At 41.4% G+C, this 21,738-nt stretch overlaps 2 protein-coding genes across 3 annotated transcripts in view; one reads left to right on the top strand and one right to left on the bottom strand.

Annotated features, from left to right (window-relative positions):
* Window positions 1-21,738, bottom strand: part of Fam227b (family with sequence similarity 227 member B) — a 184,372-nt gene that overhangs the window by 33,120 nt on the left and 129,514 nt on the right. The window lies entirely within an intron of this gene.
* Window positions 18,327-21,738, top strand: part of Fgf7 (fibroblast growth factor 7) — a 50,481-nt gene continuing 47,069 nt past the window's right edge. Inside the window, exons 1-2 of one of the 2 annotated variants that reach the window (XM_021655936.2) lie at window positions 18,327-18,589; window positions 19,172-19,708. In XM_021655936.2, coding sequence (XP_021511611.1) covers window positions 19,423-19,708 — 286 coding nt within the window. In that variant the 5' untranslated portion in view covers window positions 18,327-18,589; window positions 19,172-19,422. The remainder of the gene's footprint in view (window positions 18,590-19,171; window positions 19,709-21,738) is intronic. The other variant, XM_021655935.2, reaches the window with a different exon arrangement.

The raw sequence follows: 21,738 nt of genomic DNA, 5'->3' as shown, positions 1-21,738 counted from the left end.
AGGGAATGGGCTATGGCTGGGATACAAAGTAAATAATCTGTGATTAATATTAAAAAGGTAAAAATTGAAAAAATAAGAAAGAAAAGTTAGGCTCAATACATCCGAAGACTAGAACTGACTGGACCCACATGTTCTTTATTAAAATCTAGGAAGTCCATGGACCCAGAGAGGGAAGAGCCAGCAAGTGGAATGAGCTTCCTAATACTGCAGTGCAGGTCTGACTCAGCTTGCTGATGACTCAGTAAGCCATGGTGTTTTAATCTCTCACCTCTATTGGGAAAAGGCAAACATTTCTGTTAGAGAGTTCATTGTCTTAGTTACTTTTCTGTTGAGGTGAAGAGATACCACGATCAAGGCAACTCTTAGGAAGCATTTAATTGGGGCCTTGCTTACAGTTTGAGAGAGCTTCCATTATCATCGTGGGGGGAAGCACATAGGCATGGCGTTGGCAGCAGCGGCTGAGAGCTTGACATGCTGACCCATAGTCAGCAGGAAGTGAGAGCAAGAGTTAAGGGTCAGCGAGAAAGCAAGGGCGAGAGCAAAAATGATTGCAAGGACGAAAACAAGAGAGACAGAGAGACAAAGACAGACAGACAGACACACATACAGAGGAGATCCGGCCTGGCTTGGGGTTTTGAAACCTCAAAGACCACCCCCAGGGACACACCTATTCCAACAGGTCACACCTCCTAATCCTTTAGAACAATTGCACTAACTGGTGACCAAACCTTTAAACATATGAGCCTTGGGGGTCATTCCCACCCAAACCACCACACTCACCTACACGCTCTGTAGTTTCTAACATAGTGATGAGTGTACAATGAGGTTACAGGGCAAGCAAAGGCCATATGAGTCACAGACATAGGTGATACGTGCATCAGACTTGCTCTCTTTGGTTTTGCAAGACAAGGGGCTTTAATATGTTGTGAATTTGTTCAACGTATCAGTAGGCTAAATGAACAAACGAAAATTTTATTAATATAATTCATTAAAAGAGCAAAGTGTACCTTTGGGAATTAATAAATACAATATCTGAAACTAAAAATTCTTCCAGTGTGTTTGACAGAAGAATGTATGCTCAGCAAACTTCAAGGATGTACATAGACAGTACCCAGAGAGAACCAAGTGACTCAGCAGAGAGCTCAGGACAGTACTGAAATCCTGAAGGAAATGAGTGTGGAAACAATAACATTCGGCATAGTTCCCAGGACTGGTGGAAGATGGCCACTCTCAGATTTAAGAAGTGTAACAAATTCAAAGGAGGGGAAATGCAAAGACAACTAATATTTGCCTCACACTCAAATAGCTAGAAATTAGAGGTAAAGGGGTAAATTCCGAAAACATCCTGAGGAAGAAAGACACAGCACTAGCTTGCAAAGGGGAATAGACTTCAACAAAGGTTACCGATTTACCTGTTAGCATCAACACAAAAAACAAAGACAAAATTCACTGTCACTTTAGAAACACAAGTCCTACAAAAATATTCTTTTTAATGTGAAAGTCAAATACAAAGAAATCCTTATTCAAAGCAAAGGCTGGAACACATTACTTTTGAAATTTTCTGTATTAGTACCCTTATTCTCCTAATACTGTTGGACCCTGCTGGTAAGGTCAAAGTCTGGCATAACCAGAAAAGCTCCTGAGCTTGGTGCAAAATGACAGACTCTCTTCCTCAGCAGGGCTCTCCCCTCTCAGCCTGATCTGGGGAAACCCCAGGTCATCTGAGGAGGTCAGGTAGCCCTCAGGGACATTACAGGTCCAACTCTTTCCTAAAAAGAAACCCATTCAGTGTGCATCTGGGGACTCCTGGAAATACCCTCCCCCACACTAATGAGCTGCCTTGATATCTCAGCTTTCAGCCAATGACCCTTTTCCATACCTCTAACAGTACCTGTAGTTCCTCCCTCACCCTCACCCCTCACTGCCCAAAGGAAAACTAAACACTTCTTTCCCCATCTTATGATAGGCCTGTCCTGCCACGTGCAGGGGGAGGGTAGGGTTGCAGGTTATCTACTTTTATTATGGAATCCTGTGGACAGTTGGGTTGTTGGATTGAGGGAAAGGACATGGATGGGGCCAAAGGCTTGCTTAGTATTTCCTCCAGGGGATCATAGGAGGATTTAGGGAGAGTATAAAGTTTTGGTTTCCCATATTAACTCAGTGAGAGTTGTGAGGTCTGAGGTAGGGTAAGCTTTAAGGCCCTGATTCCCAGATTAGGCTAGCTGGGAAAAAAACAACTATTTTTTTGGCAGTGCCTGTTTTAATTAGTCCTAAGCATTGACAGACTGCTCTATAATGGGCAAAAAATGGGGAGAGGTTTTTCCTCCTTGACTGTTTTTATTCCGGGTGAGAGAAGTGACTGGGGTTCACAAGCCACGGTTGTACAAGTGGCCATGCAAGGTGCTATGTGGGGCACCTCCTCCCAAAAGGAGGAGATTTGTTATTTGGCAAGTTTTATGCTATGTAATTTTAAGAGGGTACATTTCTCCCTATCCTGACCTGACAGTCTTTTCTATGTGATGAAGTATTTCCCATTATAGATAAAGATAAGAAGTGGTACTGGAAATGGTCAACATTCCTGATGAAGTTCTCCTGAGGGATTGGCAAACCCCACTTACGGTTATAAGACTTCCTGAAGATTAGAGGTGTGGAAAAAGTCATTGGTTGAAAGCTAAAGTACCAAGCCCTCTCATTAGCCTGGGGGAGGGTATTTCCAGGAATCCCCAGGTGCACACTGAATGGGTTTCTTTTGGGGAAAGGGTTGGTTTGTAATCTCCCTGAGGGCCTTGTGGAACTCTTTAGAGAATCTGGGGTTTCCCCAGATCAGGCAGAGAGAAGGGAACCCAGCTGGGAGTCCGTAATTTTGCACCAAACTCAGGGACTTTTCCCGAAATGCCAGACTTCAACCTTAACATCAGGCTCCAGTCCAGATTAAAGCAAAGGCTGGAACATATTACTTTTGAAATTTTCTGTATTAGTATTCTCATTCTCCAAGGCCTAATAACTGAAAAGCTGACAACCCGCTTGCCTCTTGACTCTTTGTAAAAAAGGAATAACTACTACAAATATGTTACTAGAAAGCTTTAGCGTGCTGATGGAACTGTTTATCAAATTGCCTCCACAGACAAAGGCATTTGGTGTGTAAACAACACTGTGGTTTGGTTTTGCAGCCCTCTGTGCTGCGCAGGACCCCTCCCTGCGGCAGCCCGGCAATCTGCTTTCTGTACCTGTAGGCTGTGCTTTCCTGAGTGTGTGTCTGTGGCCTTCTATGGTTCGTTTCACTGAGCAGTGCCCTGGGGGTCCAGAAGAAGGCACGGGTACTCCGGGACTGCAGTTACAGACAGTTGTGAGCTGCTATGTGGGTCCTGGGGATTGAACCTGGATCCTTTGGAAGAACAGCCAGTGCTCTGAACTGCTGAGTTATCAGTGCCCCAGCCCCTTGGATATGTTTTTCATTCTGCTGTAGTGATTCTTTCAGGGGATATCTACAGTTGGTAAAAATTCTTATTTGCCTGAAGATATTTCAACTGCATCTGAATGACATTTTTTTTGTCTATTTTCATTAATATTTTAGCTATCCTTAAAAAAATCACCATGCTTTCTGAAGACACAATATCATGTACTACCATAGTTCCTTAAGAAATAATTTGCTGTAACTTTTAACTTTTGAAATGTTCGCATTTTTTCTTTATTGTATGAGAGCAGATGTTTCACTGACTTGCAGGTCGTCATTGATTCAGTTAGGCCCTTGACGAGTCATGCCAATCTAACTATTTCAGTTTTGCTCAGTTTTGCAAAACATCATATTTTCTTCCTGGAGCGATGACACATTATCTGAGACTAAATGTCCATGCAAACATATTTGTTTATGTATTTCTGTATCTTCTGCCTCTCAATAATTTTGTTCAACCTTTGAATGTGGTAACATTCCAAACCATTGATCTGTTTTCTATCTGTAATAATGCCATAGCATTATTGATTCCAAAGAACTAGTTTTCGTGCAATATTTTCATTAGTAGGAGCTTTAAAAAAATGTTGTAACATGATTTCAAATAAACTCAATGTAACCAAGCCCGAGGCTGCTGTTTTTTTCTTCTGGAAATAGAGTGGGGTGGGGAGGTGGGGTGGCACCAAAGTCCAGAGTTTCATGTATATTTGAAAAGATTCGGTGAATCTTAATTCAAAAAACAAATGCAGAAATTCTTGTAAAAATTTGAATCATTTTCTATAGCACATAAACAGAGATCACAGAGTCAGCTTTATCTCTTCATCATGCCCTTCTCTCTCATCCTCTCACCTGTATTAACTAAAGCTTAAGTTTGGCATCGTAAGTTATTGGCACAAGTTTCTTTTGAATGGGTGTCTTTCTTCTAAGTGAGCTTCTCCCCATAGCTGGAAGATTTCTCCACAGAGTTCTCTGTGTGTGAGGGGGCGTTTGGCTTTAGGTCATTGTATACTAACATGCTTCCCTCTTTCAGGAGTGGGTTCATTACCGTCACTCATACCTCCTTCATCAAAATAAATTTTTTATTGGAGATAACTGTGGCTTGGAGCTCAGACTCCAGACTGGTTTCCCTGTATAAATATTTCAATTTATTTCAAATGTTACTACCTGAATTCTCTTCTGATCTCTCTATAGCTATATCTGTGGGTCTTGTGGACAATGCCTCTAGAGGAACTGGCATGAAATTGCAGAGATGGAGCATGTTCAAACCCTGGAAATCTCAAACTTGAGATTTAAAATATCTTGAGAATGGAAGGTGTGGGACAAAGCTCTGTCTTGTTTCTGTGCCTGTGTCAGGAGCACACGACCCCCCCCCCCAGGTGGCTACAGGTGGTCGGCCACATGGACTTGTTACTTGTTATCTTTCCCCCCACAGACAGATTGCCAGGGTCCTAAGTCCATGCACATTCTTCCTCAGAGCCCCTTCCTACTGTCCAAGGTTTGTAAATCCCTGTTTCTTATGAACTAAGCGGCAAGCATCATCTACTTCAGTGAAGGACGTGGCTGGCTGTGTATTCTGAGCTGTAGCACTGGGGAAAGAAGGGCCTCAAAGAATTCATCACTGGAGCCCTGGATTTGACTTCCGGCTAGGCAGTCAGTCGCCCCAGCAACACTGTGGTCACCACTAGAGCACATCCAACTGCCGGGAGCTTTTGCTGTTCATCTCTGCTGTTCTTGAAGCAGCCACTCAATTCCGAGTCGGGTCGGGCCTCTGCTGACTAGGTCTCAGAGCTCTGAGCTCACAGCTGCTGCCACCGTCCTGGTGCGGATAGCCCAGCTAAAAGAGCAGTAATTATTGTATCATTACAGTAAGTATTATTCACTTATTGAAGAGAAAATCTCCCCTGCCTGCATGGACTTCGTGACACGGATCTTGTTCTGCACTGACTTGGTACCCTGCACTTCATCCTTTCCTCCAGGATGATGGCTGCTGAGCTAGGGCCTTCCGCGCTCTTCCGCACTTCCGGCTCAGTGCCCGGTGGTGTTTGACCGCCGGATACAGGAGATGCCAAACCACATAGACCTGTATATATCATTCATGTTTTTTCTCATTTCCTGAATGAAGATTAAAAATAGCAGCAACTTCGGAGGAGTACATTACGCTTACAAAATTGCCCAGCATTCACTAAATGCTCTGTAAACATTGTCCATGAACAAGACACATGTCAGATTCGTCTCCTGTTTCTTAGCACATGCATCTTCGCTTTCTCTCTTTACTAGCTTTAATCAGGCTGCCACCCTTTACTTGTTTGAATTTCCTCCCAAGTTCATCTGCTCCCAGGCGGCTCTGTTCAGCTGCACCTAGAATGTTGCCTTAGAATGACCTTTATCATACTTGGGTTTCACTTTGGGTTTCGGTTTGTTTTGTTTTGTTTTGTTTGTACCTAGTCCCCTACTCTTTACATTTTTTCAGTAAATTCATAGTTTATTATTTTTAAATCTATTTTTATATCCATGACAGATACAAAGAAACTAAGACATTTGCTTGTGTTCAATTATGAACAATTATTCAAATTTGGAAATGTTTGACTATGGTTTATCTAAATCCTGAAGTTTTCTCACAGCTAACCCATTTGTTATGAGAGGACCAAGCACACGTCTTTACACTCTCAATCACTGCCCACTCGCTCTAGTCCTGATATTTTTTTACTTCTTTTTTCAGTACATTTCCATAGGGCTTTCATGTGTTATTCAGTTTACCTAAGAAACAAACTGTTGCTTAGAGTGAATCATTTTCCATGTTTCGTTTCCAAGCTCTCTCATTGTGAAAAACAGGTTTTCAAGTGTTAACTTGCATTGAATAATAACCCACGCCAACCTCCCTTCCATAAGTTTTTGTGTGACCACGTAGCAAACAAACAATTTGATAAGTTAGACTACAGGAACAACTCTTTAAAATTTTTGGATAAAAGTCTAAATTACCAGAAGTTACATCATATGGGTTATTATTTGAGAATTGTTTGCCTTCTATAATATGAAATTATTCTCAGAGGAATACTAATTATAATAGAAAACAGACTGTTTTTCAAAAAGGCTGGAAAAAAAGGACAAATTATAAAACTAATGTAAGAATAACCTAAAGAGGCCCCTAAAAACCTGAAAAGTATGGATATGATAGAAAGCACAGACACACACACATACGAGAGGGAAAGTGAGATCAGAATTTTAAAATGAGGAGGGAAGGAGGAGATAAACATGATTAGTAGTAACAAGAAAGACAGCCAGCCTTTGCAAATATTTGCTATCACTAAGTAAATGTCAAAACTTAAATTACACCTAGAAAATCAGGGGAGTAAAAACAGGGCAAAGAGATAGCCTCTTGGTTTAGAAGACACAAGCTAGGTCTAAGAGCGTGAGGACTCAACAGAACTCCATTAAGTCCAAATATGAAGTGTTGTAGGTAGTGGTAATGGAACCCAGATATTTTATATATTGTATCTCTAAATATTCACTTTTTTTGTAGAATAATAAGAACAGTGATGTTTTGATATTTTTGAGTCTGTTATTTTGTTTTTTATATTTTATGTTTACTTTGGGAATAAACTATTTCAATATATTATAATATATCAGCATGCTGAGTGGAATAAAATGGGATATAAGGAATGAGGAAGACAAGGAAAACAAGGAAAGAATGCAGCATAAATAATTACCATTTTAAGTAGTCTTTAACTGAACTTTTTAGTTATGCTAAACGCTAGAATTATTTTAAACTTTGCTGTTCCAAGGCATAAATGACATGATAGATATTATTCCAAAATGTATCATTCTAGGGACCATTTAAAATATAGTAAAGTTTCACGTACCAGAGTCTCTTGGTTTGGGTCTGTTTCAGCCTTTCTTTCTAACCCATCTCCAGTCCTTTGTGCCTCCTACAGAATCAAAGAACCACTCTTTACCAGGGACCTGCAATGTCCAAACTAGCCTGGTACTCAGTGAGCCCACAACTACCACACTTGGCTAGCATCCAGAGTTAGCATCCAGAGAATGGAACACCCACCCAACAAAGACGAGACCAATTATCTACACCAAGAAATGCCTCAAATATCATCATTCCAGATGCCTAGATCCCAGCGTAAAAACACAAGCATGAATAACCAAGGCAATGTGCCACCTCCAGGAGCCAGCAACCCTATTGCGGTAGGCTCTGAGAAAAACAATTCAGCCGTAGCACTTCAAAATAGCAATTGTGAATATGTATAAGGGCCTTAATGAGTATCCGAACAGATACCTTAATGGAGACCACAAAAACACAAACAGTTGAAGTAAATAATGAAAACAATTCAAAACACAAAAACAGAATTTCATAAAGAAATAGAATCACGAAAGAAAACCAAAGCTGAGAATAAAAATGTCAATAAAACCCTCAAGAACAGGTCAGAAGACGTGGAAGAGAGAATTTCCAGTCTGGAAGACAAGGTAGAAGAAATGGATATAGCTCAGTCAAACAAAGCTAAATCTAAAAGTATCCAGGTACAAAACATCCAGGAAATATGAGAAATCATGAAAAGACCAAACCTACAAAGAAAAAAAAAAAAGGTTTAGTGGAAGGCAACAAAACCCAGATCAAAGGCACAGAATATATTTTAAACAAAATCATAGAAGAAAATCACCCCAATCGCAGGAGGAGCCTATGAAGGTTCAAGAGCACCAAATAGAACCAGAAGAGAAATTCCATGTGATGTAGAATAATCAAGACACTAGATACACAGAACAACAGCAACAAAGAATATTAGCTGGGCGTGGTGGCACAAACCTGTAATCCCAGCACTCTGGGCGGCAGAGTCAGGTGGATTGCTGTGAGTTCAAGGGCAGTCTGGTTTACAGAGTGAGTTCCAGGACAGCCAAGGCTGTGTACAGAGAAACTCTGTCTCGAGAAACAAACCAAACCAAAACAGAACAAAACAAAAAAAGATTTATTTTAAAAAAGGATATTAAAATCTGCCAGAGGGGGAAACAAAACAAAACATTTAAATGCAGGCCCATTGTAATAACAATTGTTTTTTTAATGAAGACTCTGAGAGCCAGGAGGATGGATGCTCTACAGCTGGCAGCTCGGACTACTATACCTGGTAAAACTATTAACCACAATGGGCAAAGAGAGAAATGATAAAAACAAATTAATTGTTAAACAAATTAAAGCCGTTTCTGTGCACCAATCCAGCTCTATAGTTGGCACTAGAAGGGAAATCAGTGTGAAGAAGTTAACTACATCCAAGAGGACACAAGAAATAAACAATCCCAGAACAATTAAGCAAAAGGGAGAGGGACCCATACCACCGTGACAAAATAAGAGAAACCAATAAATATTAATCATTAATAACCCTTAACATGAGTGGTCTCAATCACACAATAAAAAAAAAATCACAGAGTGACAGATTGTATTAGAAAACAGGATCCATCTTTCTGATCCATCCAGATGAAATACTGGATTTAGATTACATCATAAACCAGACAAACTTAACAGACATCTTCCTAATATTTCACCCAAACAGAAAAGAATATACTTTCTCATCAGCAGCTCATGGCAGTTTCTCCAAAATTGGCCACATGTTAGGACACAAGGTGAATCTCAGCTGATACAAGGAAACTGAAATAACACCCGGAGCCTACCTGACCACCACGGAGGAAAGCCTGGCATCAACAGTCGGAAATGCAAAAGTATACAAACTCACGCAAGCCGAATAACTCACTACTGAATGAAAACTGGGTCAAGACAGAAGCCCAGAAGGAAATTAGAAGCTTTTAAGAATTGAATGAAAATAAGGACACAAATGAAAGCATTATTGTTTAAATAATAAGAAAAAAAAAAGAGTTTCCCAGTTTGGAATTTGTTACCATTCAAATTGAGTTTGGGTTGGAAATTTGTCTTTTGCTTTGTTGATGTTTCCAAGGTTTCACAAAGTAATATAATGTACCTATTGCCATAGGAGGTTTAAAACTGTTTAAGAAGGAAAGCAGTTTTTAAACATTTTTTAGTAGTTTTGCATCTATATTATAAATTAAATGCATGTTATATTTTCCACATTTTTTTTTTTTTTTTTTTTTTTTTACAGATTTGGTTCAGCATGATCTACTATAACTTACTGTATCTATAGTGCTTGGCATGAGTGAACAACATTCCTCAAAAAAAAAACTTTACTTTACCTTTGGGGGCTGGAAGATGGTTCAGCAGTGAAGAGCACTGGCTGCCCCTCCAGAGGTCCTGGATTAGACTCTCAGAACCCATGTGGCAGCTAACAGCCAGCAGTAACCCCAGTTCTAGGAGATCCAACACCTTCTGGCCGCCACAGGCTGTAGGCAAGTGATGTGATGCACAGACATATAGGCACGCAAAACATCCATACATAATAATAATAATTTAAAACTATTTATTTTACTTTTAACTAGTACATGAGTGTGTGCCTGTATGCTTAACTATGTGTGTGTGTGTGTTGGGGAGAGGAGTGAATGGCATGTGCATATGTGAGTGCACATGTCCGCAGAGGCCAGAAGAGGGCGCTGGATCCCCTGGAGCTGGAGTTACAGGTGGCTGTGAGCTTCTTGATGTGTGAACTGGGGACTGAGCTCCAGTCCTCTGCACGAATAGTATGTGCTCTTAACTCCTGAGCCATCTGCCCAGACCCATTTCTTTTAAAGTATTTTATAACTTTGTACCTTAACAAACTCACTCAGGCTGAGGAGTCAGCAGTGGCCATGTGCAGCCCCCACTTTCTCCCTGCCTCGCCCAGGCTGGCCTTGTTCTGGTTCACATAAAATGGTCTTTTTGTTGTTGTTTTGTTTTCAAGTGAGCCACGATGGAGAAGATTCCTTAGCTTTTATCGTGTTCTTTTCATTGTGTGACCTATTTTGGTTTTGCATGCTTACATGTATTATTTTACTATTATGTTTCTCAATGAATATATTTTCTTGTTTGGAAGGAACTGTAAAAATAAAAGCACTTTTAAGCATTTCTTAAAAAGTTCCCACAGTGTTTTTCTTAAGGAATCTGACTCTCAGCGTTACAGCGACTGAACTGAGCTGTCACTCAACATCTGATGACTGCTCTAAGGCTCGCTTACGGCTTCAAATGGAAGGATTACACATTTTAGTCTCTTATGTTAAAGCCATGTAACAATCTTGACTGTTCGTATATCTCAATAGCTTTAATTCTGGGACCTATCAGAGGCATTCTTAACTATAAAAATGAGGGGAGACTGGTTTTAATGTAGAGTGTGTTTGTGTGTATGTGTGTGTGTGTGTATGTGTGTGTGTGTGTGTGTGTGCGCGTGCGCGCGCACTGTGTGAGTGGTGTGCATGCCTGTTGTAGGTGTGTGTGAGGAGACAAGAGATGGATGTCAAATATCTTCCTCTGTAACTGTCCATTTGTTGTTGAGACAGGGTCTCTTCTTGAACCTGAGATTCAGGAAGCCGTTTTTGCTGGACCAGCCGGCAGCACGCTCCAGGGACCCTCCTGTATTCAGACAAGTGTGTGGTTATGGTCTGTTTCTGCCTTGTTCGGCTTTTACATGAGCAATGGGGATCTGAGACCACGTCTTCACACTTGCCCAGGCACTCCTTTACCTACAGCGCTATCTCCAAGCCCTCATTCTTAACATTTTAAACAAAATGCATAACGCAGCACAGGAACAGTTTTTCCTTTGTACTAGCTACTGCCAGATATTGTTGAAATTTTATTTCCGTTTTCACTTCCACTCTGTTGTGTAAGCAGTTGATTTCAGAGAAGTTGGAAGTTCACAGACAGTGTGATGGGGACCTGGACTTGGGCTTGGACTTGGCCTATAGCATTCCTCACCCTCCTCTTACTTAGTTCAGCAAAGTAGAGCACATTTTCACAAGTCAAGCCTCTGGGATTTAACTCTGATCCTTTCTTACTCTTGAATTACCCACTACCCAGCTTTGCTTCCATCCCTGGTACTACAATCTAGTCCAAGACATGATCTTTGACTTGGATTTCAACTGTAGTCATCTCAGTGGTCACCTTACTCATATCTTGTGATGTCTCACAAGATGGTGTCTCACATTCATACATGAATGGCAGCTTGTAACGGGTAGGGACAAATCTCAAAGCACATTGGTTTCACCATGGGATTTTCTTCTTATTCACTGTGGTCCATTATATTTCCATTTCCAGAATACAATAAGCTCATTTTCACCTCACAATTTTGGTTTTCTATGGAACCTTTATCTAGAATATTCTGCCCTTTGTTTTCTTCTTAATGTTCAGCTCCTGTCTTACATGTTATCTTTTTAGAAAAAACTTTCTGTGACCCCATTCCAATTACTTTGCTTTTCCTTTCCGTCATTCAGTACAATAGTAGCCTATTAACTTTTTAATGATAAACATGGGTGTAATGTTAATCTCACTGTTAACTTCATCTGGAATCACCCCGGAGACAAGCTTGTGGGGTGTGATCTTGGTTAGGTTAATTGAGTAGGAAGACCCTCTCACTTTGAGTGATTGTAGGCTACATAAAAAGAAGAAAAAGGTCTGGGTACCAGCATTCATCATTTTCTGCTTCCTGACTGCAGATACAATGTGACAATTAGCCACAAAGCCCCCGATTCCGGGACTTCTCCACCATGGGCCATGGATCTGTGATCAAAATAAGCCCATTTTCCTGAAGCTGTTTTCATTAGTGCATTACATACCAACAGAAGGAAGAGTTACCAACCAAATATTACTATCAGGAGTAGGAGTATTGCTTTGATAAACATGACCATGTGGATAATCCTGATCTTTGGAACGGTTGTAGCTACAATGTGGAAAGGTTTGGTACTTGGTGCTAGAGAAGCCATAGCACGTTGGGAGCAGAGATTGATGGGCCATTTTGTTGGGAACTCGGAAGCAAGGGTTCTGAGAGAAGTGCATTCGGTGGCAACCTGATCCAGGAGGCTTCAGAGGGAAAAGGCTTCTGTTAGAGACTGGGCTAGGAGCCACCCATGGGATCTGGTCCAGGAGGTTTCAGAGGGGAAAGGATTCTATTAGAGACTGGGCTAGGAGCCACCCATGGGATGTCACGGTCAGCAGTGTGAGCAGCTCGGACCGTGCCCTGAGACCTGCAGTGAAATTGGATTTTAAAATAATAGACTAGATTTTCAGGATAGAAAGTGTCAAAACAGGAAATCCTCAGGCTGGGCCGAGAAACCATCTGTAAGTGCTGAAGAGGTCTGTGCCACTGAAGAGGTTTCAGTGCTACCCTGGCACAACAGGAAAGATTTCCTGAGAGCCACTCCTTACCCGTCAGAGGTTCCATCTTTTTTTTTTTTTTTTTTTTTTTTCAATGCAGTTTATTCAGGAACCTTGAACAATCTTCTGACCCTGGGGAAAGCCAGCTCACAGCTTAAATAGCCTCTGGGTAGCCAACCCCAGCGTGCCACGTGGGCAATGCAGATAGGTCCACATACACGGAAGCAAGCCAGATCCTCAGCCTTAGCCAAATATGGAGTTGTTTGTGACAGAGAGCACTCACCATCGGGAAGGTGGAAGGCGGAAACCAGCTCCGTCTTTAAGGCGCGGCATTACGCAGCTCTCTACAGTTCCCCCTTTTTGTTTTAGACGCATCAGGCAGAGTAGAGGTCTGATCTCTGATATTAAATTGGGACTTTGTACCGATGTTCATTTAGGTGTCATCCACCCAAAGAGCATCAGACCCGTCCAATACAGAGGTTCCATCTTGTGAAGACCCAAGTTCATAAAAAGGCAGGGGTTCCCTGATCCTCAAAAGGAACTGCCTCGAAAGCCTCTCTCCCCCAACGGCCACACACCGAAGATGATCCAGCTGTGGACAGTGGGTCCTGCCTACATTTAGATGACAGCAGAACTTGGTGGGTTGTCCATGTGGTGGATGGTCATGCTTAAAGTGATGTGTTTGGAGGTCGGGTTGATGGTGATGGTTGCAGTGGTTAATCTCAATGGTCTAGTTGATGAGCTCTAGAGCCACCTGAGAGGTAAGTCTCTGGGTATTGCTTGGGGAACTATCTCGAATAGGTTAACTGGATGAGAATACCAAACATGGTGGGTAACACCATTCCCTAGGATGGAGCCTGAATTGTTAAGTAGTAACAGAGAATTCACCTAGGACAGGAAAGTAATAATTGACAAGGAAAAAAAAAAAACAAAAAAACAGGCGTGGAAGAAGTTGTAGTGGAAGAACTAGTAATTTTGGAATCAATTAGAGGAGCAAGAATAATCCAATACATTTGAATTAAATGCTACTGAGGAAAATTATTGAATAATCTTTAAAGATAACATGAGTATTCAACTGAAAGAGAGGCTTATGGGTAAATACAAATTGCCCTTCTCTTATCCATCACACAATGTGGAGGTGGTAAGTTTTACACTGATACAGTGTTTTTCAGGTACCTACCCTTCAGTGGCTGACCACAGAGAAGTCAAAACTAGCTCCTTTCCATCCTTCCAGGTTCCTGAACAATATTGGCGTAAGAAAGATCAACAGAAGAAGCCAAACATTTTAGCTACATGTATACTCTCAGGAGTCACACACGTATGATTCTCAAAGGAAACTCAGACAGCTGAGGCCTGTGTGGCATCCAGAAGTGCAGACAGGAGTAGAGGCTTGGGGCTTCACCAGGGCTTAGGGGAGTGAGGTGGGGAAGCGCGTGGTAAGCCTCAGCTGTCTTGTTCGCAGACTGAAAACTCTTTAGGAAAGGAAGCTCTGTCTGCAAGTGAACCTCAGAACAGGTGCTGGCTGTTGCGGCAGCCCCTCCTCTCTGACTGGTAACAGTTCTCTGGAGGGAATTCATGACTTTTGAAGGATTAATTTTCCAGGAAAAGCCCCAGTGTCTGTGGTTCTTTGAACAATGTCTTCTGTTCAAAGGGATCAACATTCTGTGGTGACTTGTTTCCTGAGGGCCTCACCTGAAGACAAGTTTCCTTACAGTGTTCTGTCTGCCTTCCTTTGGAAATTACCAGTAACTGTCACTTTTAAGAGTTCACCTAGTACTGACCAGTCATAGTTTTCAAACTAAGGAAATAAAAATTAATCCATTTTTTTCTGACACATTGACATATACAAAAGATGTAAAAAAATATTTTTATTAGCTTTACCCCAATTTTGTTGCCTTGCTATGTAGTTGATTAACATGAGACCTAAGAATGATAATTTGCACAGAGAATGTAATAAGCCCAAATGCAAAATTCTCTGTTAGCATTCTTGTCTGTCAAAGCCAGGCAGCACTGGACAGTCTGACACTTCTCAAGTTTAGAAGTAACTTAAGACTCAAGGTGATCAAGAACAAGGCATCAAAGTGCCTTAACTGTATGTAAATTTACAACCGGCCAAACAATGGCCTACCAGCTCCAAATAGGTCTTGCTTTAGGACTAATGTCACACAATTCAGTAAATTCATAACACAGTTTGAGGAATTTTTAATTCAGATTAGCGCTTCAGAGAGTTTTTATAAATACAAAATTAAAGAAAGCCAGTTTGTTACGGAAGCAGGGATACAAAGACTCAAATGGCATTTGTAAACCGAGATATTTATAAGTTGAATCACGGGCACACCGCAGTGCTGGACATATGACTCACACTTTGCATCCTAGGTGCAGTCAGTGTTTAAATGTGACGGCCTCAGGCCAAAGGCCAGCAAGTTGTTTACAGGATTAAGGATCTCAGGGATTGCTCCATCATGGGGTTCCTCTTGAGTTTAGGTTACTGTCTCTGACCAGGTCCATCATGTTTGAAAAGACAGGTCTGTCTTCCTGTGTCCTCTTCTTTTTAAAATGAGCCCAGGTTCCTTCAGGAGCATAGACAGTTCCTAATACCAAGCCCCCCCCCCCCCCCCCCCGCCAGCTTCATTCTCTGCTTTGGCTTTTGCTTATAAGCACGAGCCTTCTTTCCCTTCTCGGAATGTAAGATCTTGGCTTCCCTGTCCCGTACCATCCCCTGATCCTCTTGTTTATGCTGTCCTCTCACTGGAATGCACGCTCTGGAAGGGTAGAGATCACTTCCAAAATACTCACCATTGTGTCTTCGGAAGGGCTAACCCAGAATCTGGCAGCACATAGCTATTGCATAAATATTTGTCCAATGGATGAATCAAGATGATAAGTAAGGCTGGTTGTACAGTGTGATCCAGAGTCAGGACTGAATTTATATATTGAAACCACACAGGAAATGATGAGGACAAATCTAGTGTGGAGCTGGCTGTAGGAATGTGGACAGGGTTGGTTTGGAACCGTGTCAGCCATGAGGCTCAACGGCCACAGTCACGTTTGTAAGCATAAATCAACCTAGTCCCAACTTCAGGAGTCCCTATTCTACCTGGGACTGGAGGAATGATGTCTAGACAGTCATCTTTTGGAAAATGACCCCTCAGCTATGTATGTATGCCATATAATGGCAGATTTATTATACACACTGAATGCAGCTGCATTCATTATAGTATTTCTACAGTAAAGTGTATGGGTAAAGATAAAAGGTTCACAGAGGTGGTCAGGTACACTGAGATATACTCATTCCATGGAATTAGTAACCAATGTAGAAAGTGAGTGAGCATTCTAAATTCTGAGATGAAAAATGATATATCTTCACTAAGTGAAAATAAAAGCGAGATGTATAACAATGTTTGTGTGTGTGGTAATACTTCTTTGTATGCCAAAGGGAAGAGTATCGAGTAAAGAGCGCCTGTATACATGTGTACAGCTTGTGTGTATAAGCATGAAAAAACCGGAAATTGAAACATAACATTCCACAAGCCAAAAGTTTCTATCATTTACCTCTCCATAGAATAAAGACTGCATAGGAAGAGTCCAGGGGTTGACACAGCAATTGACTGTAAGCAAGAAGTTCTTTGTATTTTTCAACATATTTTATTTTGTTCCCAAAGCACGAGAAGCAAGTATGAGATACCGCTTCTGTTTGAGGCTAACGGTCACCATTAAAAGTCAACGTTTGAAGAATAGGTGCAGACCTTTTTCCTCAGGGATTTAAGTTACACAAGGTGGAGATACGCTCAGCTAAGGATGAAGCTGCCTCTATCTGGAAATGGTGAAGAACAGAGAGTCTTCGGAGCACCCTGCCCTTCTCTGTGCTGTGCGTTACAGTAAGGGCAGATGATGTCTACCAGTGTGCAACTCAAAAAGACACAGAGCGTCCAGGCTAGAGACAAGAGAACTGCCAGCTCAATGAGAACCAGTTCTCATAAGCCAGGGTAGTAGCGAGAACAGGAGTGAAATTCCCCACTCCATCTTGGGCCAATCTTGAATAGATTATTCTCCAAAAAGGAAACTAATCAGTAACTTCAAAAGGAGTTTATACTACTGAATACAGTTTCCTGCCCGATTGTAACCTGTTCAGGGACATTACTCAGGCAATTTTATATCTTGTTAACACTGCGGGAACTCACTCCCCTGCAGCACATTTTTAAAGGGAGACTGGGCATTCTGCAGTGCTTACTGAGAACTGACTGCATGATCTCCATTTCTCCAGAGAGAACATCAACTCATAAGAATTCTGAATCTGCTCATTATTAGTACCTCCAAGACTGTAGGACGTCACTAAGATGACAAGACCATTACCATACCTTCTCTCCTTTCCTCTTCCTCCTTGGGAGAGAAATGATGGGGTGTTCTGAGCCCTGTAGCTTTCAACAGATGCAGTTACAGATCAGTGCACCCCGCTCTGCTTTGAAAACCTAATGCTTCAACATTTCGTGAATCAAAGACAAGTGGGCACGTTTGACATATGTTGTTCTGCTGACTCCATCTTCTGCAAACAGTCATAAAGAGAGAGCACAAAGGCATCCGATTGATTCAGTTTAGTTCTAGGTCTCTATTTGGTCTACCTGCACCACCTGGTGGCAGTGTATGTTAAGTGAGAAATTGTGTGTGTGTGTGTGTGTGTGTGTGTGTGTGTGTGTGTTCATGTGTGTGTTGGGGATACACGGAAGAGGAATTTTAATATATGTTTTCTTAAGTACTCATTTAGATTGGTGATACTAAATATACTCCATACTAAATATAAAATACAATTACAGTCTTGCTCAGTACAGGAGAGGTAAGAGATCATTTAGGAAAGCCAAAGAGCTCTTCTATATCCATTAGCTATTGGCCTTATAATTCTGTTCCTGGATTTATCTATTATTTTTTTATGCTATTGCTCTTAGGGAGGCATAGCCAAACACCAAGGCAAAACCATTTTTCTAAAAGAATAATAGTTTTGCAAATCATGTGTCCCTTACTTCTGTGAGCCTTCAGTATAAATACATTGTGAGGTAAAATGTTGCAATGACAGAGCAGCACTGGTCTGATTAGACATGGCCGTTGACTTGATACCTGAAGCCGAGTCACAGGGAAGTCAAGCGACTGGTCCACACTCACAGTGTTTGTTAGAATACAATCCAGTACAAAACTAGGTCTTCTCAGCCTGACGATCACACACAATTGTGCAATATCTGTGAAAGGATATGTCCTTGCTTAGGAATGATGGCTTTCAGCCCCTGGGCCGTGGGTTTCTCTAGTACTCTGAGTATGAAGCACTAACCACCAACCCATACTTAACAAACAAACAAACAAACAAACAAACAAACCCATGTGTTGTAAAGATCATCTAACTATTAAAAAGCCCTTCTACGTGTTCTAGGAAATGTTTGCATGGTCTGTGAAAACGCATCTCTGTGTTTTAAATGTCTAACATTTCCCTTTCTTCCTGTAACTGCTTGAGAATCAGGTCTGTTTGCACAGAGTGGAGATGCCCACTTGTGGATTTAAACCTAAGCTGTGTCCATAGCTCCCCCTTATGACCACTCCACAGTATAAGCCTCCTTCTAGTTCTGCTGTTTTAGTCAACGAACAGCTCACTGGTTAAGTTTTAATTGCTTCCAATGAGGTCAGCAAAGGTATTTATTGAGAATCTCTGAATAAAAGGCTCCACGCACACACACAAGCGCACGCGCTCGCACACGGAGAAAATCCTTTTGCCTGTTGATTTATGGAAACAATTATGATTCTGCTGGAGGATTTCTCAGCTGAGAAGTAGTTTGTAGCTACAGAGAGGCTCAAGTTGCACGAGGCAGACAGCAGACACGGAACTCTTGTGTACCCAGCTGTTCTAAACAGAACAAGTAAGTTACTGTTATTTGTCTTTAAAACAATGCTGAATCTTTTTCTGAAAGGTTTTCTCTTTCTGTGGTTATTGTACTGAGGGGGAAGACTTTTGAGCTGTGTAAATAGCTACAGAAATTGTGCTGTATGTAGTACGTATGGAAAGAGACGCTTGAAGCTCTCCAGAGAAATCCTGACACTTAACTTGAAAAATCTGGGCACTTTAAGGGTAAATACATTATTAAGCACAAACGTAAAGGCATATACTCATGAAGTCCAGGGAGAGCGTTTCTACTTTGTGGCTGTAGAACTTGACTTAAGCCAATAGCTCTGAGTAAGCATGTTTCTTAACGAGACAGCAACTGGAATGAATGGTGCAGTTTTATTGTGGTGTCTCTCCATAAACGCATAGCTCTTCTGAACCTCCATGTGGAGTGGCAAAGATGCTCACATCCTCTGTGGCAGCTGTCTTAAACGTGCCTTCAGCAGTTAACTACACTGTATGCTAGGTTGTTGAGATTTTACCTACTGAAATTTACACAAGCAACTTTTTGTCTCCCTCCCTCCCCCCCTCCCCATTCCTAATCTCTCATTATGAGCAGAAATCAAGTAGCAAACAGCACGGCAGCAACTGGCCTTGGTTGCAACCTGTTTTTATACGGATCTATCAACTGTGTTACTGAGGAGGAACCCTGCTATTGGTATCGGAAGCTGAAAGATTAACAGGTTAACAGGTTGGAAAGATCAGCTGCTTTGTCTCAAATCAATCTCCAGTTCACGGATAGGAGTAGCAATCAACTCAAGATTCAGTTCTCATTATGTTATTCACGAACGCCCGGAGCACTACACTATAATGCGCAAATGGATACTGACATGGATCCTGCCAACTCTGCTCTACAGGTCATGCTTCCACCTCGTCTGTCTAGTGGGCACTATATCTTTAGCTTGCAATGACATGAGTCCAGAGCAAACGGCTCCGAATGTGAACTGCTCTAGCCCTGAGCGACACACGCGAAGCTATGATTACATGGAAGGAGGGGATATAAGGGTGAGAAGACTGTTCTGTCGCACACAGTGGTATCTGAGGATTGACAAACGAGGCAAAGTGAAGGGGACCCAGGAGATGAAGAACAGTTACAGTAAGTGATGCCTTTACTACAAGCCTGCTTAGATCTTTATGGTTTAAGGTTCCCTTTTTGGTCGCATGTTCTTCTTTTCTCTGGGGGATAAAAAAAAATCACTGTAATATCAACTCCTGATTTTTTTTCTCCATTGGGATTTCTGCACTAAGTCTCTAAAATATCTCTGGTAATAGGGCAAGTGTGCTTACCTTATGTCTGGAACTGATAGCACGAGCCAGTTGGAAAATACTCCACACTGTGGCTTAAATCCAAAATGCTCTTTAGTAAGAAAACATTTCAGTGAGAGTACTCACACTGACGTGGTTGTTTTCCTAGCAGAACTCAGTAGCTGTTTGCATAGAGTTCTCAGTAGGTGTTCCCCAAACCACCGGCTACGAGCCTGAGGAGCAGAGACTGTGTCTGTCTTTATTAATTGTGTTGCCTTTGAAAGGTCTGTGTCAGGGTACAGACTGGATAAGAATCTCCTTCCTGAGCACCATCAGCTGTGTGTGTCTGAAACACAAGGGAGGCTGCAATGCCCTCAGCCATCCTTAGCCTGAGGAGTTGGTGTTAGATCCCTTGATTCCCCATCTGACAGGTAACAGAGATTTCTAACAGTTTCTTTGTCAAGAGTCTCTGTCATGTAAGTCCTATGCTGCCTTAAGAGGAACATAAGTATGAGGAAGTAGAAGTGAGCTGGAAGACAGGTTATATCCAAGACTTTTAACTGGAACACCCCACTTCCCCCTCAAGACCCTTCTGCCTTAACATGTCAGGACTTGAGTTTTCATTTTATGATTACAATTCGTAATTAACTTCAGTAGTATTAAATTCAGTGGCATAAAACAAACATTCTACATTTACCTTAAGCATTTAAAACCCACAAGTTTAAAATAGCTTTGTTAGCATTGATAACATGGATGGCATTGACACTGTGTGTTTGCTAATTCGTGTATAGTTTGAAAAAGGTTGCATGGAGACAAGAGTGTGGCTGGGTATCTGTGACAGGACAGCTCAAGGTCTTTTCTTTTCTTTTCTTTTTTTTTTTTTTTTTAAATCTTTTCCTGAAATAGCTTCTAGTCTCTAAACTCACTAAACAACAAATAAGGGTTTGGTGAATGTTTCCGAAATAAAAATGGAGGACCCTTGTTTCAGCCTTAACTGATACAACCTGTGAGTAAAGAAACATGTCAGCTCTGGAAGACCAGTTCTGTAGAATTCACCTCAACAAACGGCCTCTGGAGGAGCTTTTGCTGATAGCTACTCCTGTGTGGCCTTTTCCTTTGATATGAAAATCGGAAGACTTATCATGGATGATAGAATCTGGTACAGGTCCTAGGGACAGTTCCAGCACGTGTTCAGTCCCTGTCTACAAATGACTTGGAAAGCAATTCCTTAGTTTTTAGGCTTAGTTTTTCAGCCTGTAAACAGGAATATGTTTTCCTCATTCTCACAGTCTATTGTGTTCTAAATCAGGGAATGCACTATATAATGTAAAGAAGCGCAAACACCCTTTACCTAATTGTCACCCCAAAAGTGAGATAAAGGTGCCCATTATCTCTTCATAGCAACCATGCAGCTGGGGCTGATTTCAATATCTATAACAAGGCTGTTATTACAGCTCCATTGTAGACTTTCTCTACTCAATGACTAATCCCTTTGGATGCTTTTTACTAACTTATGAAAAGGTAAAAAATAATGGGAGCTAACACTCACTGAAAATGAGTATGTATTATTATTTGAGATTAAGTAGTTACAAATGGAACACACACGTGCACACACACACATACATGTGGATTTTATTTTGTTTATGTTAAATTCCTGGAAATAATGAATTTCATTATTTGTACACATTTGCAAAGTGGTGAAATCACTTTATAATTTGAACATGGTTTAGTGCTAAGCCAAAGTAGCTCTAGAGCCTGTTAGGCAAATCCTCTCTCCTCTAAAGCAAATAAGAAAGACAAAAGTCTCACCCTACATCATAGTGTTGGAAGATCACAGAGACACTGTACTCAGAAGGACTTGACATAGCTTATGCAAATAAC

This window comes from Meriones unguiculatus, chromosome 18, assembly GCF_030254825.1.
Source record: "Meriones unguiculatus strain TT.TT164.6M chromosome 18, Bangor_MerUng_6.1, whole genome shotgun sequence".
NCBI classification, from domain to species: domain Eukaryota; kingdom Metazoa; phylum Chordata; class Mammalia; order Rodentia; family Muridae; genus Meriones; species Meriones unguiculatus.
Note: the sequence above shows the minus strand (reverse complement) of the source record. Positions and strands in the feature narration are given on the sequence as shown.